The sequence below is a fragment of the Thermobia domestica genome, chromosome 4 (assembly GCF_964235325.1).
Source record: "Thermobia domestica chromosome 4, izTheDome1.hap1.1, whole genome shotgun sequence".
Taxonomy (NCBI): domain Eukaryota; kingdom Metazoa; phylum Arthropoda; class Insecta; order Zygentoma; family Lepismatidae; genus Thermobia; species Thermobia domestica.
In genome coordinates this window covers 249,630,329-249,647,550 of record NC_137457.1, presented here as the reverse complement: position 1 = coordinate 249,647,550, position 17,222 = coordinate 249,630,329, and the positions used below count along the sequence as shown (strand labels likewise).

The 17,222-nt window shown below is 36.5% G+C and overlaps 1 protein-coding gene across 2 annotated transcripts in view; it reads left to right on the top strand.

Annotated features, from left to right (window-relative positions):
• Positions 1-2,803: 2,803 nt before the first annotated feature.
• The window catches only part of LOC145683969 (uncharacterized), a 35,761-nt gene continuing 21,342 nt past the window's right edge, over positions 2,804-17,222 (top strand). The window contains exons 1-2 of one of the 2 annotated variants that reach the window (XM_081755702.1): positions 2,804-2,948; positions 14,685-14,837. In XM_081755702.1, the coding sequence (XP_081611828.1) occupies positions 14,723-14,837 (115 nt within the window). In that variant the 5' untranslated portion in view covers positions 2,804-2,948; positions 14,685-14,722. The other variant, XM_081755701.1, reaches the window with a different exon arrangement.

Sequence of the window (17,222 nt, the reverse complement as noted above, 5' to 3'; positions counted from 1 at the left end):
CTAACAAAACAATAGTTATTTCCAACTAACTACCAACATAACTTTATATATTTTTATACAGTCCTACTCATGGAGTCAGGGGCTTCGGCCCTATACTCTATACAAAACTACAACATTACCGTGACCGTGACCTTCTCCGGATGGGAATGGAATTCTTGAAAAAAAAAAAAATGGTGTTAAATCTTTGTATTTTAACCATGTATTGGTATAAGGGTTTCAGCGCTTAAGTGTCAATACGTTTCCAAAATTGGGAGTACATGATTAATCCTTTTTAGTTTTTTCGTTCGTTTTCGACCGACATTGTAGTGTCTTAAAGATTCGATTAAAACAGAATTAAGAATGCTATTTAGTTCCGTTTTTTTTTCTATTTTCCAAGAGAGGAGGCATTCAAGAAAGCCTTGGAAGGGTCTATACGTTTCCGAGCGTCAGAACATACGGGGGTATGACGTCATCAATTTACAAATTCCTTTTTTTTTTTTTACTGAGGTCTAACTTCAACATTTTTTGGTGAGCTTCTCTTTAATCCTAGAATCCTAACATTTTCCCTAAACAATCAGTGGACCAATTAGTTTTGATGAGAATTTTTTCGGATTTTTTCGTCAACATAGAAGGGGGGTTCAGAGGAACAAAAGGTTAAAAAAGGGTTATTTTTGACCAAATATCCCACTTTCGCAATTCTTGCTCCGCTCGGCTAAATGATAGGGACATTTGAGTGGTACTTTCTGAAAGCCTACTCGATTCTGAAGAGAACGACGTATGAATCATCATCCTACGATAATTAGGGACGTGTCAGGAAATTTTTGAAGTTTGTATAGTATCCTTGGGAAATTTCGGAAATATTTGCAGAAGAGGAAAATATTTTTCCCGCCCTTAGTATTGAAGATAGGAGATTGCTATTTGGCACAAGTAATTAGTACCATAAGGAATATTTTTAAAGTGATTTCCAGATCTCTATATTAACCCTGGGCCGCCCCAGGGGGCCCCAAAACGGGGAAAAAGGGATTTTCAGCAAAAATCCCTATTTACTCATTTTCCCTCCTTAGGGACGTCTGAGGGAAATATGGGTAATACAATCTGGAAGCCTGCTCTATTCTAAAGAGAATGGTGTATGAATCGTGATCCTACGATAATTAGGGACGTGTCAAGAAATTTTTGAAATTTATATATGGTATTCTGGGACATTCTGGGAATATTCGCAGAAAAGGAAAATATTTTTCTCGTCCTTAGTGTTGAAGATAGGAGATTGGTATTTGGCACAAGCAATTTGCACACTACGTAGTATTTTTCAAAGTGATTTCTGGATCTCTATGTCTACCCAGGGCCGCACCAGAGGGCTCCAAACCGGAAAAATGGAATTTTTCAGCAAAAATCCCTATTTTCCTCAATGTTTCCCTTCTTAGGGATGTCCGAGGGACATGCGGGTGATACCATCTGAAAGGATACTCCATTCTGAACAAAACGACGTATGAACCATAATTTTACGATCATTAAGGACGGGTCAGAATTTTTTTTTTCAATTTGTAGGGTGCATGTTAGGAAAATTTTGGGCGATTTTTGATGCTCTCTCAACATGGGTAAAAAATTTTCCCGCCCTTACTATTCAAGACAGGAAATTCGAATTTGTCACAAGTAACTAGTACACTACGTAGTATTTTTCCAAATTTTTGGAGGTTTGTGCGCAGACCCGGTAGAGCCTCAGGGGGTCCCAAACTTTGAAGAAGCTTTTTTTTTTTGGTAAAAAAAAAAATCCCGATTTTTCCTCAAATAATTTTCTTCTGGCATATTATAGGGACATGTAAGTGGTATCGTTTGAAAGGCTGTTCTATTCTGAGAAAAGCGAGGTATAAACCATGATCCTAGGATAAATAGGGATGACACTGTTGCTGCTTATCCGAGACTCAAGAAAAACGCCCAAAAAGGCAAGAATTTAAAAGGGTTAAAGGTGGCATGAAGTTAAATTTTGGGGGGCAATCCGCTGTGGTTTGTAGTAGATCCGATTACGTCTTGCACATTGGGAAATACGTGGAGGGATTTCAGCTGCTGAGTATCGGCTAAAGGCGGGGAGCAGCGGGATTATGGCGGATACCCCGCCGACGGGACGAAGGTGTAATTAGTGTAATCGAGCAGGTGGCCTGGCGGCGGCGCGCGCCAGCGGCTCGCCATTCGCACGTCGATGGGCCTACGGCGGCCCGCTGGCAGAATGTTTATGGGGTGATTAATTTCTGTGGAGGTATTTGAAGGAAAAAGTTTTTTCCGAAACATCCCAACAATTCGGTAGAGTTCAGATGACTTCTTGTTCAGACTTGCAGTGAAATTGATGAAAACATGTGTTGTCGAGTAGTGAAAAACCTCAGTGTTCGATTAAATGCAGTTGAGATCAACAATGGCGGCCACATTGAACATGTTTTGAATTAGAACACTTCTCCATAGTACACTCTTTCTTGTGACGTGCATTTCTTTCTATTCTGATTGTGAATAAAGTTTTTATTTGAAAAGAAAATGGTGGATCATTTCGTGCACCGCCCTGTATGATGATTGTATCTTGGATAATTCTTTTTAGACAGCCAGTTGAAATTTTGATCAGAGTAGAGGCCCCCGTCCACCTAAAGGCCCAGGGCTACATCCCCCCTAAGACCACCCCCCTTAATCCGGCCACGGGATAAATTGCAACTACAGTACATATACAACATAAATTTTAAATGTATTAAGTCGTGACAAAAGAACAAAGATGTTTGAAGACCATTTAAAAGAACTTTCAAGAGATAACACAAGATGGCAAGAGTACATAATCTTCCATTTAAAACCATGTCTCATGTGCTGCCATCATACGACAGAAATGGAAAGTACGTTTCGTAGTAATTGATAGTGTTCTGTGTTAATTTCAGTTTCTTTTAAAAGAACCCGAAAACCATGTCTCATGTGCTGCCATCATACGACAGAAATGGAAAGTACGTTTCGTAGTAATTGATAGTGTTCTGTGTTAACTTCAGTTTCTTTTAAAAGAACCCGAAAAATATATAAGTTCTATAAAAAGTGTATAAGTTCTATGGCTAGAAATGGCAGTTTAGCCGATTATTTTCATTTTAGAATAATGTACAAACGTAAATTTAGAGTTAAACACAACTTCAGAAATATTTTACAGGTACGTCGTGTGATTAAGTTCGGTATGTGGTAGTTCATTGGAGCGGAGGAAAGGTTAGATAGAAAAACAGTGCGCTTTACCAAACTTAACCCTAAATTCGTAGAGAAATGCACTGTAGCTTCTATCCCTAAAGACTTTGTCAATATTGGTAATAAACTTTACTCATTTTCTAGCCAAGCATTTAGGTCTACTATTTTTTTTTTAGGCGTAAAGTAAACTTTGACCAAATATATGTTTACAATTACAAACTTGGTTAGCCATCCTCCCTGTTTCAGTAACAAGCACGTGCGCCTTTGGTGCATGTGGTCCCGGGTCCGATTGCAGGTTGCAATGCACAAAATATTTTCACATTCATTTTCATTAATAATCCTTTAGCTTATAAAGGCATGGGCAAACTTTACAATACACGCTCCAGCTGCGCATCGATAAGTAGGGCCGCTTTAAAAGGGTATAGTAGGGTAGGGTAGAATAGAGTAGGATAGGGATAAGTAGTGTAATATTTTCTCTTCAGTATTTATACATTTCATTTCCTACACAAAACTGCATACAGTATAAAAATATTGATGTTAGAATGATAGTACCGGTATCGATACTTGATATGAATTATCGATATTTGTAAAGAAAATTATTTATTTTCTGGTACCAGCACAAGAACTACATTCTGATAGTTTAGCATATGCCCCACAAAAATGTCAACTCAAGAAAAAAAAGGCATATATTCCGAAGTTGGGCGTCCGCTTTCGTCAAGTTTTTTTCACTGTTATCTCCTTTCCACACTTTCTGCAATTTGTTATTAGGTTCATTAATCCGTGCTCTTCACAAACTTTTAAAAGATTTTGCTCGTTATCAATGTATTCCTTCACAAATGTTAAAACTGCTAGTTCATTGCCCTTGTACATTCGCCATGTTGGTAACATAAATGCTCGTTTCTTTCCCACAATCCAACTGTTCGGTTACCTTGCGCAAAGTAGTTCCCTCCGCTCGCCATATAGTCCCATGTTTATAACCGCTTATATATAACAAATAAACAGATATTTCGAGACTCATATATATTATCAAGCACACAAACGATCAAATTATCCATATATTTCCTGTAAATTTTAAAAATTTCGCTGGAAACGGACGCCCAACTTTGGAATTTAACCCCCCCCCCCAAAAAAAAAAAAAAAAAAAAACATGAACTGATTTGCCTTGGTTGCTCTTTATGTCCAAGAATATCATCCCAAACGTAATCAATGGAATATATTTACGGGATTTGGGGTTTACAGGCTGAAGCCCACCCAAATTGCATGATTTCTTTTTTTAAAAAATCTAATGTTAGTCATTCCTATGCATATAAACTTAATTCCCCCCAAAAAATCTGGTGATTTCTAAAATAAATAAAAATAAAAACTAAGCTTTTCTAAATTTACCCAAAACTAGAACGCAGGAGGCACCAGCAGTAGTAATTTCCTGTCTAAGGGGTTACTTTGGGGCGATGCAAAGTAACTCCGTGTAAAGGCTGAAACAACTATTGGGCGATTCTCGGCGTTACGCACGGGACATTCGTACACAAAAACTGCTTTTTAAACAAAAATGTATTTTCAAATAAAATAAAAAGTATGTCAAAATTAGGGGGAAAATTATTAGTGCATAGTTAAATAAAATGAAACACACAAAACAATTGCAATTTTGAGTTATAAGCCAAAATTAAGCGTTACGCACGGGACTCAGACAAAAAGCTCATTTGACAACCTCAGTTTCATTGGACATTCTCTGCGATTTATGGCAGAATTTTCATTTTATATGCCATTACTTATGTTCTACATTCATTCTCCTTACTGTGCATTATATTTTTTAAATTGGAAAATAGAATTTAATTAGCTTTACACTATGTTTTCTTTTTCGACTCACCGTTACGCACGGAACAGAAAAGTAACCATGCAATTGATTGGCTGCTCTAAGACTGTTAGTATGCAATATCCTTACTAAAAAGATTGATATTTTAAGATTAACATTTGGACATTAACAAGCACAAAAAATTTGCAACCATAATTTAATTTAAATGCATTAAATTACATTCCAAAGTATCAAAGTCGAACTTTGCTAGGCAACTCGCTTAGTGTTATTACCATGTCTTTAGAGTATTTGTCTGAGCGCTGATTGATGGCGTTCCAACCACATAATGTTGTACAACTGTTGAGCTGCTCGATTCTCTGTGCTACCTAACAAACATTCATTCGTTTGAACGCTGCCATTGTCAACTGAAATACGGGAAAGTGAATTGAAGGGAAATAGTTGGGTTTTGGTTATTTGGTATGATTCTTTGTTACTTCACAGTGAAGATTTGCGTGAGGGTTTTTTTTTTTTTTTTTTTTTTTTTTTTTTTTTAAGTAAGTAAGTAAGTAAGTAATATGGATTCACAAGCAAGAACTTTGTTCCAAGTAATATTGTCAGTGGTGAACTGAATCGATCAACAAAAGCAATGAGAGACGCTGAAAGGGCTAAAAAATTAAGACAAACATAAGAAGAAGGTGAGACTGAAAAATAAAGTGAGAATTCAGCATTATAGACAAGTTATAAGATTAACTCTTTTCCTCTCACATTCCTTTTGCGAAACTCAATCCGCATTGTTTCGTTGTTAGCCCTTTAAAACAGGAAATCACTCTAAAATGTGAAGAACAACAAGGTAATTCAAGTCAGATTGTTTCAAGGAAAACGAAAAGAGATCCAGTGTACAGAATTATATATTCATCAAATGACAGCGACATTAATTCAGAATACAACTTTGAAGACGATGTTCATAATGATATTCCAACCCACCAACTGTCGAGCTCAGAATGGACAATATTAGAGCAGGTGGATTTATCCTAGTGAAATTTGATTGTGGTTCTTCCAGATATAGGATTAAATATCGGTATGTATGTGTGTCTGAAAGTGATGTAGAAGATGGGGACATTAGAGTAACAAATCTGAAATGCAAGGATAACAGTTGTACAAATTTTTGTTTCGATGAAAAGAACAGATCTTATGTCTCATTTGATCAAGTTTTAAATATACTTCAAGCATCTAATTTGCTGACAAAGAATGAAAGAATATACTATAAGGTTCCAGAACCAATAGCCGTTTATTTAAAGAACTAAAGAGTTTTGAAGCGAATCTATTTGCCCTCTACAAGACTGTGAAACCAACTTAGATACCTACCTTTCAAACGAACAGAAAAAAGTATAATTTATCATGATAATTTGTTTTTAAGCCTCGTGGTAAATGTCTCTATGTAACTTAACGTAGACTTTTTAGGTAGTTATGTTTGATTTAGTTTCTTACAGCAAATTCATGTTTCTTTGAGTTAATACAAAAATTTATTCTTCATTGTTTAACCTCAATAACAATAAACACGTATTGAAATCTTAATTTTTATTCACTTCCTTGGATAAATCTGTAAATGCCCCGTGCGTAACGTTACGCACGGGACAACATTTCTATACCTCATGACATAAATAAAGAGGATAATAAACAAATTTAATAAGTACCACTAACAGGCTAATAATAATTCTACTTTGGAGCAAAAGTTTCAATACTTTATCTTCTACAATTACAAAGAAAACACGAAAAATACAAGTTTTCCGTTACGCACGGGACAGCAAAACATGACATGAGAAAACTACGTTTTTTGCCTACCAGAATAAAATATTAATTAAAACAAAATAGGCAAATTTTTGCCAAAGGTCCATTTCATATTTTTGTCTATTGTTCATATAATTACATATTTAGAATTTAGTTTGAAAATTATTTGAAAATTGGGATATGTGAACAGCATTGAGCGTGATGACCACAGATAAAGTTTATGTGGTCAAAATCTTGTAAATATATTTCACAAAAAGATTTTAAATATCTTAGTATATAGTTACACTATTTCTTAATAGGAAAACATAAACATCCTAGTTTCAAATTAATTTTGAAAATTTACTGACAATGGACCACTTGCCAGAGAATCGCCCTATTGCTTCAAAGTCCCATTATACACAATAGTATTCTACGAAACTGACTTGACTTTGACGGAAATTCTTGTAGGTGATATCTTTCAATTTTTGTCGGCCTTTACAGTGACTGCTTTCCATACCTCTATAACAACAAATCCTCCGGGTAATTAGAACTGATGTTAACTGCCAATATTATAGCCAAAATACAGTTAGATGTTCTATCTTGCGGTGCCAGTTGAAACTTTCTCTTTACAGTTCATGGTTTTACCTACTCTTGCAACTCTTTTCATATTTTCTGCAAAGTTACGCCTGAAGTGCAAAAGTACGGTACTTTAAGCAGGCAAACATACAATAATTAAATAGTGTTTCTTGATAAAAAGGAAAGGTTGACTTTATATTGCATACTCCAATTCTTCATGCGCATCGAAAAGAATGAACTCTTTAGAAGTATTTTGTACAGATAGTGTTGTGTTTTTACTGATAGAACATACTCGGTGCAATTAACTCGCGACAGAACAGAGCGAAGCAGGATGGGTCACGTAGTAAAACCGACCTCAAGAGTGGTAAAATGTTCGTACTTAGGACCGTAGCAGTTAAACCAGTCTTATCCCACGTAATATGTGAGGAATCGATAAATGCAGGCCCCAATTTCTGGAAGTAACCGCATCAAGGTTACTAACCTAACCGTAAGGCTAAAAGGTTAGGTTATAATAGTTAATTTGTTTATCGGGTGACATAGAAACTATTTTTGTTTTTCTAGAGAAGTGAAAAAATAATTATATATCAGACTTTCCTCAGATAGAAGCATACCGTAACCATACTAAATAAATATTCTTTAAACATATTAACACAACACATTCTAGAGAAATAAACATGATCAATCATCTAGAGTAGGGTGACAGTCGTACTGATCTTCACAGTGCAGTACTGTTTTTCAAAGAACTGTCCTGCGTGTTACAAATACGCCTAGAAAATCGAGAAATATACTTTTTTTTTAATATCTTGACTTATTTGCAATACTTTTAATAAATAAAGAATGTAAATAAAGGAATGTTTTGTTCTTTATTTACAACAATTCGAATCACAGGCACTTTTACTACATGATCAACCGCTGTGATTTTCTACATTCCTCAGAATATTATTATTAGGAAAAGAAAACAATAATAAAACCAAATAACAATCAACAACCATGCGTGTTGTGCTGTATGGTCGCGTACTCTGAGGGGAGAACGCAGGCTTAATTATTTGAGAATGGCAGAAACTTCGTAACGAGGAACTGCAAAATTTATACAGTTTACCAAACATTGTTAGGGTCATGAAATCTAGGAGGCTCAGGTCGCAGGTCATGTAGTCAGAATGGAAGAAAGTAGGAACGCTTTCAAAGATTCTGCTTTAAATCCAATCGGAAAACGACCATTAGGAAGACCTAGGTGCAGATGGGACGATAGTATTAAGATAGATCTTGCAGATATTGGAATACAAAGTAGAAACTGGATCCAGTTCGCTAAGGACAGAAGTCAATGGAGAGCTTTTGTAAACGCGGCATTGAACCTCCGAGTTTCATAACCCATATTGATAGTTAATTAGTTTGCAAGGTAATGGATAAATAACCGCTAAGACGAACAGCATTTTTATGTTTCATTAAACTTTTATGCTTCAACATACTTAAGATTTGTTTTTCATTGAAGTGACTTCTTTATCTTACTCCATCAAATTGTTTTAAATTGTTTCATCAATCTTTTACTTGTCATTCATGAAATATTTAAAGTTGTGTTGATTCCTTCAATATTTTTGTTGAGCATCTTCAGAAAATGAATTATTAACTTAGGGTTAACGTTAAATGCAATACGGACATGCGTATTGCCGACAAAGTAGGCTAACGTATTCTAGTGTCCTACTTTTCGCTTGTTAGAATCTGGTCACCCTACTCTAGACGCCAAAATCCGTTGATCAAACTATGTCACTAAGCTCAAATGTTCTCACTGGTTATGTGTGGACTTGAAGTCGGCACTCCTAGTTCTCTTCTAGCTGGATTGCAAGCGCTACTAATTCCTTCTCTATCCGATGGGAATGCTGTCCTGTTGCTTTAGGTTGCGGCTCCTGTCGCCTACCAATGACTGGTTCTCCTTCTACAACCAAAAACCAAAGAAGACAGCAGACTTGAATTCAATAGCTCGCAAGCGATCTGATGGACTCCAAAGGCTGACTAGCGTAGACGATTAATTTAGACCACGTGACTGACAGGTTGGAAGTGACTGATCAAAAGTAAAGACAGTACCCCATCACCTCTCTGATCTGTGTATGTAAAAGACAATTTCATGGGCATCACAATGACATAACGTCAGTTGCTCCTCCCAAGAAAAGTTTTTTCAGGTGATAAAGAAGTATCAGGCCATCGACTAGACAGAAAATTAATAAGAAATCGGGAAAATAATGATTAAGAGAAAGCGGGTACGAGAGTATTATTTATGATGGCACATGTCTCATGTGGTTTCTGCACTTTTATTGTTTCTTACAAGTTACATAAGCTTATAAAACAAATTGTCTGCCGAAATGAAATGGTTTATGTAACTGAAGAGCATTGCATACTTCCTAGCTGTCTGGGTTGGTGCTTTGCTGGGTCATAGGTTCGATAATCGATGCCAATCGGTTCTTTCACAATAGTAAGAAGTTATCTTTCCTTTGGTGCGTTTAAACTTTTCTTTTCACCGGTTAATTTCAATTTCTAAAATTTCTAAAGTCTTCGTCAAGGCGCTGGTTAGAAGAAAAGTTGAACTCGTTGTCTTGAAGTTTACATTGAATTGTCTTCGGTACTTTCGGTATAATCTTTAATGTTTAAAAGAGAAACTGAAAATTGTACTTGTTTGTTCTTGAAGTATCCTTAATATTTGAAGTATGATACAACACGATTAAAAACTATTGTTGTCCATTGTTAGTGCCATCCCAGAGTAGGAGTACACTCCCACTTATATATGGATATCCGCTATATTGGAATAAATGTGGTAGAATACGTATTCAGTGAAATTTTTTGTATATGTGTGGAGAATTCCCTATACTGAATCTTCCTGTAAAATTATGATAGCTTGAGTTTTATTGGCGATAGTTCACAATATAATCCTACTGTTTGTTCACAGTACCTCATCTAAGTTTAATTTCGGTTTCTTGGTTCTAATAAGATTCGTAAGTGGATATTTCAATATGCGATGTATTCCAATGTACCATGTTTATGGTATACTTTGTTTCCATTAGGTGTTGAGAAAACTCTGACAATACTGATTTGTTTTCTGTGCAATCCCTTATATGCGCTTTTATTATAGTTGAGATATTTCTGTTAATCATACCGATGTATGTTAGTTGGCATTGCCAACAAACTTTGTAAATATCTGAAAGCATTTTCCTGTCCGTAAAACAACTTTTGTATTTCGTTAAGTCTTTATTTCTGCCTTTCCCATCTTTATGTGGGGTCGGCGTTGTAATTTTTATTTTCCTCCACTCTTTTTTATCGTGGGCGTCCTCTATTTCCATCCCTTCACCCTCAGATCAGCTCATAGCTTGTCCATCCATCTCATCGTAGGTCTTTCTTTGTCTTGTTACATCTTATTTCCACCTTTCCCATTCTTGTTTCCACATTGCCGTCGTTTCTTCGTGTCCTAGTCGTCTCAGTCTCCACTCTCGATTATTTTTTTTACTCAAGGTTTCACCACAGTACCTAGGTATATCTTACATAATCATTCTTTACTCTATCCTCCCTGGCGATGAACCTGTAGGGGCAAGGCAGGATAATTTTACCTGCCGTTTATTCTCTCAAATTGATAAAATAGAGGCAGGAAAGCATTTCTTGGAAATGTCACTCGAGTCATGCATTGACCAAGGAGAGATAGGATAAAAATGCATTCATTGTTCATAAAAAATACACAGTAATACGTAAATAGTGACAAGATATACAGGTAAACGTTCAAATACATATTCGAAATTGGTCAGTCATTAGTTCTAAATATATTTGAAAAAATCCTGTCTTTTAGAGTAGAGCTAAAAGATGGTACACGGTAGTTTCGACTATCCTATCACCTTTTTATTATGAAAGTTTCCTCTTGTACAATAGTAATAAATATTATAGATAAGTATAGTTCCTGCAAATAACTTAGTGATTTATTGATGAATTTGTAGAAGCCCAGTGGCCATGCCTCTTAGGGCACTTGTGGCCAAGGTATAGGTAGATAACTCTCAATGACCAGACGTCTTAGAGAGTGTTGGATGGGAACTTCTCAATGACCATGCGTCTTAGATAGAGAGTGTAGAATAGTTACTTCTCAATGACCAGGCGTCTTAGAGAGTGTCGGATGGGAACTTCTCAATGACCAGGCGTCTTTGAGAGGGGGATAAGGAGCTTTCAGGATCAGGCGTCTTAGAGAGTGTAGGATAGGTATTTCTCAATGACCAGGCGTCTTTGAGAGGGGGATAAGGAGCTTTCAAGATCAGGCGTCTTAGAGAGTGTAGGATAGGTATTTCTCAATGACCAGGCGTCTTTGAGAGGGGGATAAGGAGCTTTCAAGATCAGGCATTTTAGAGAGTGTAGGATAGGTATTTCTCAATGACCAGGCGTCTTTAAGAGGGGGATAAGGAGCTTTCAAGATCAAGTGTCTTAGAGAGTGTAGGATAGGTATTTCTCAATGACCAGGCGTCTTTAAGAGGGGGATAAGGAGCTTTCAAGATCAAGTGTCTTAGAGAGTGTATGATAGGTATTTCTCAATGACCAGGCGTCTTTAAGAGGGAGATAAGGAGCTTTCAAGATCAGGCGTCTTAGAGAGTGTAGGATAGGTATTTCCCAATGACCAGGCGTCTTTGAGAGGGGGATAAGGAGCTTTCAAGATCAAGCGTCTTAGAGAGTGTAGGATAGGTATTTCCCAATGCCCAGGCGGCTTTGAGAGGGGGATAAGGAGCTTTCAAGATCAAGTGTCTTAGAGAGTGTAGGATAGGTATTTCTCAATGACCAGGCGGCTTTGAGAGGGGGATAAGGAGCTTTCAAGATCAGGCGTCTTAGAGAGTGTAGGATAGGTATTTCTCAATGACCAGGCGTCTTTGAGAGGGGGATAAGGAGCTTTCAGGATCAGGCGTCTTAGAGAGTGTAGGATAGGTATTTCTCAATGACCAGGCGGCTTTGAGAGGGGGATAAGGAGCTTTCAAGATCAGGCGTCTTAGAGAGTGTAGGATAGGTATTTCTCAATGACCAGGCGTCTTTGAAAGGGGGATAAGGAGCTTTCAAGATCAGGCGTCTTAGAGAGTGTAGGATAGGTATTTCTCAATGACCAGGCGTCTTTGAAAGGGGGATAAGGAGCTTTCAAGATCAGGCGTCTTAGAGAGTGTAGGATAGGTACTTCTCAATGACCAGGCTTCTTTGAAAGGGGGATAAGGAGCTTTCAAGATCAAGTGTCTTAGAGAGTGTAGGATAGGTATTTCTCAATGACCAGGCGTCTTTGAGAGGGGGATAAGGAGCTTTCAAGATCAGGCATCTTAGAGAGTGTAGGATAGGTACTTCTCAATGACCAGGCGTCTTTGAGAGGGGGATAAGGAGCTTTCAAGACCAGGCGTCTTAGAAAGTGGTTTATGATCAATCGGGGAAGATTGATCCCTTCTGCGGTGTTCCGTCTCCTTTTTTCCAAAAAAAGTTGCTGAGAGCTTGACTCTACGTCACTTGCCGATCATGGGCGATGATTGACGACGTCATCTTCATCGCTGATGTGTTAAGTATGTTACAGCTAGCACGTGGAACCTTGCAATATATATATTTGAAATTGTCAGATTATAAGTGGGAAACATATTGTTATTATTAGTACTTGAAAAATTTACTTCCTGAAATCCTTTGGTGCTAGTTCAAAAAACCAAGCATCACAATATTACAATTCAAATTTGATACATGCGTCCACATCCTTTGGCCTTAAATTATAGATATTGGTATAAATTAATTAAATATATTTCTGTAATAAAAAGTATTTGAGGTTCAAGGTAAAGTAGAAACTCTGAACTTTATAACGAAGTTATAATATTCCATTTAACTCATCAAAGTATATAAAAGACAACTAGGTTCAGGGTAAAAATTGGGATATTAGTGTCTGGAAAACAAGGTGCCATGACGACCTGACGACCGATTTTCAAACCTTGGTTATTATTACTAATGAGTGTCTTAAAATTCACGCAAGATTTGAATTTTTCGCCATTTGTGCGGTAAGGGGTTACCAACGGGAAAAAAAAAGAGAGAACGTGACAGTTGACAGTTCAGGGTTATTAAAAACGGAGCACTACAAGAAAGAACAATGCGTTTTCATTGTTGAGCAATATTTTAAAAATAATGTAGATTTGGCAGCTACAGTTCGCAATTTTCGTACAAAATACAACTTCATCAACTGTGAAGAGATTAATGAAAAAATTAGGGAAACTGGATCAATGGGTGATCTTTAACACTCTTTCCGCCCTTCAAGAAGTCGTTCAACTCAAAACGTAAAAGCAATTCGTGACAGTCCAGGAACCTCAATGCGGCATCGTGATCAAGAATTGGACATTTCGAGAAGCTCTCTACAGTGTATTCTCACGAAAGATTTGCATCTTCATGCTAAAAAAAAAGTTCAGTTAACTAAAGAACTGACCACACACAGCGAAGAGAGTTCGTTGAATGGATTCTGGAACAACAACAAGCGGATCCTGAGTTTTCAAACAAAATTGTCACATTTCAGGTTCAGAACATCTACGATGATTGTTGAGAAACAAATGCATCCACAACGTGTCTCTCTTTGGTGCGGATTTGGGGCTGGATGCATCACTGGACCGTTCTTGTTCTAAAATGCGGCTGTACAACCAATAACAGTTAATGGTGATCGCTGTTGCGACAGAATAAACCTTTTCTTTTTGTGCCTAAATTGCAATATATGGATGTGGACGACATTTGGTTTCAACAAAACGGCGTCACATGCCATACAGCCCGAGAAACAATTCAATTACTGCATGAGTCATTTCTTGGTCGTGTAACTTCCCAGTGATCAAAATCGACCACCCAGATCATGCGATTTGACACCGTTGGACTTTCTTTCTAAGTCTATAAGGTTTGTGTCAACAAGTCCACGACCACCCACGCCTTGAAGGATAAAAATATAGCGCTATATCAACGAAAATTCAGCCACATTTATGCAAAATGGTCATGGAAAATTTCAACAAAAGAGTACGTATATGCCAGCAAAGCCGTCAAGCCCATTTACAGTATATGCTGTTTCATATAAAACCCTGTACTGTATACTTTATGAATCAATAAAAAAAACTTAACAAGTTTTAATTGTAAACTGTGATTTCTATCAAAATTACTTCTTGCGTGAATTTTGGGACACCCACCACCACCACCACCACCAGTACTACTACTACTACTACTACTACTACTACTACTACTACTACTCTGCTGCTATTATTATTATTATTATTATTATTATTATTATTATTATTATTATTATTATTATTATTATTATTATTATAGCAGCAGGGCTATATTTTATGGACATTTATTTATAAAGATGATAATTGGGCGTTTCTATTCACAGTTCGTCGAGGACAAAGCGTTAACAAATGATATCAAAATATGAAGTCCAAAAAATCTACAACTGAAGCCTGTAAAAGGGATCTTAATTTGCGGTCATTGCGAATGGGGAAAAAGTTAGGATCGAAATATAAGACAAAGAAGGAAACAGAACACGGTAAGCAGTTTAAATAGTATCTTTTTGTTCCATAATACACTAGTTTTCTGATACTCTTTCACAAAAACAGGTCAAACTGGAAATGACGATATGTAAGTAATCCAGTTTACCCAGTTTATATTGAAAAGTTTAAAACAAAGGCTTCATTTTGTAGGATGTCGAAAAATAGATATCTTAATCTGATAATAATTAGTTTTCGTTGTGGCTGATGATATATTAAAAGTAGAGTCTGATCAAGTCCATAATCTTCACTGTCACGCAATGTGTTAACTTAAACTAATTCAGCCTCATTTTTAGGTGAAGCTAAACCAAAACATCAATTTTCACAAAGCCGATGTTGGTTAAGTGAATAGCAAATACTTTCAGATAGAGACATTTTCAGATTTGTTGTTGTTGTTGTTTCAAAGGACAATCATTTCAGTACCTGTATCAACTCCTAGTACATTTTTTGTAAGGCCTTTAAGAACGAAAAACCAAGTTGACTACTACGTACACCTTAAGTTGTTCTGTCACATACTCGAAATTTTTCAACACTCACTAATTCAAACTAAATTGTTAATTATATATTGGTTCAAACAATTAATTCAGTAATCAGTATACGTATAATTCATTAATAATTTGGTGTGAGTAACATTTCAGTGTAAATGTGTGGAAGATTTCAGAATATGTGGAGCGACAACTCAAAATGTACGCAGTCAAGCTGATTCTTTGTTCGTTAAGGTAAAGTGAACTTGAAAACGATATCAGGAATTGTTACAGCCGAAATGTCCTGTCACTGCGGCTTCCCGGTGCCGAAGTGATTGCCCTTTGGAACAAGGAAAATATACGCAAGGTACGTCAGTTATTTACTTTTATTTATACATCAGTGCGTGTTGTACAGTCAGCGACAAAAATTATTTCTGTTTGACTAAATTTGTTTCGTAAATAACTTCAAGATAGAAGGACAATTTGAGTATAGTTTTCAGTAAATTAAAAAGAATGTAATTTTCTGTACTTTTCAGCCTTGAAACTTGGCGAAACTGTGTACGTTTCGCCGTTATTCCCAAACGGAAAGAACTTTTGTCGCTGACTGTACAAAATAAGAACGTTAACATGTTATTAAAACAAACACTGGTTTATATTCACGGCTCCTATGTTGCTATACGGTTAGTGTATTCTCCTTCGACGCTGCAGACCTCGGTTCAGGCGCCGATGGGAGTTCATGTAGTTCGAATCTGATGTTAATCAAATTTCAGATAGCCTTGGTACAGAGGGACGTTATAATCCAATTAATATATATACAAATGGCTATCAAAATAATGAAAACCTGTAGTTTGCAGCACGTTAAATGTCTTAAGGTGCGTGTGTAGCGCTTGTCTGTTGCCAGTGGTGTTTTAGATTATTTTTATAGTACGTTAGGCGGGGTAGAACGAAGGCTTGTTTTGAAACATAGGCAGACGATGAAAATACAAAATAGGAAACGTCTCTGAGTATCTACGCAAATTCAATGGTAAATTTTTACTATATAGTTAATTAATACCACGGCATCGACAAAAGCGAGTTCATGATAAGTAATCAGTAATATATATTTTGTCCTCAGACTTATATTTCGGGGTGATAAGTCCTACTAAATAAACAAACAAATAAATAAATAAAAATAATTTCGGAGGATACAATTGCTAAATATTGTTTGCACTGCTGAACTTTCGACACTCCGCTGGAGTCTTTGGTCACGGAGGATAAAAACAGAAGAAAAATAAAGATATCCTGCATTTTCATGAATTGACGTGTGATTTTGATTTTCACAGTGTTTCCATTGTTTTTATTTTCCTTTCACGTATTTTTGTCCTCCGTGGCCAAGACTACAAGGGGAGTCGAAAGCTCGGAAATGCAAGTGATATTCAAGAATTGTATAAACCTGTACGTAGAATGATAAAATTAGAATTTCGGAGCATGTCATTAGAATGTGTAATTTCGGAGAAGTTATATCTAAGATAAAAAGAAGACAATTTGTATTGAAACTACCTTATATTCAGGATCGTTTCGGGGTAAGGATCTAACCTTCATTATCTTCCCACTTCTTTTGCTAAGTACGGTCTTGGTCTTGGATATTATGTGCTCATTTTAATTATAGGAGATCATGTAAAATAGGAGGATCATGGATATTACCTTGGGCAGAGGCTAAAAATAGTCCCGCCAGTGCTTGGGTTTGATTGGTTTTGATTTTTTATAAAACAAATGGAGAAAAAAATTATTCTGTATGAGGTTTCTGTAAGCTATTAACAGCCCTAGGATAAGTCTTTCCTTGTCCTTTTGTGTGTGTTTCTTCTAGTGCAATTTTAAGTAGAAGTAATAGAGTAAATTCCCGACTGCCCGGCCTAATGTGTCGGAAGGGCAGGCCGTATA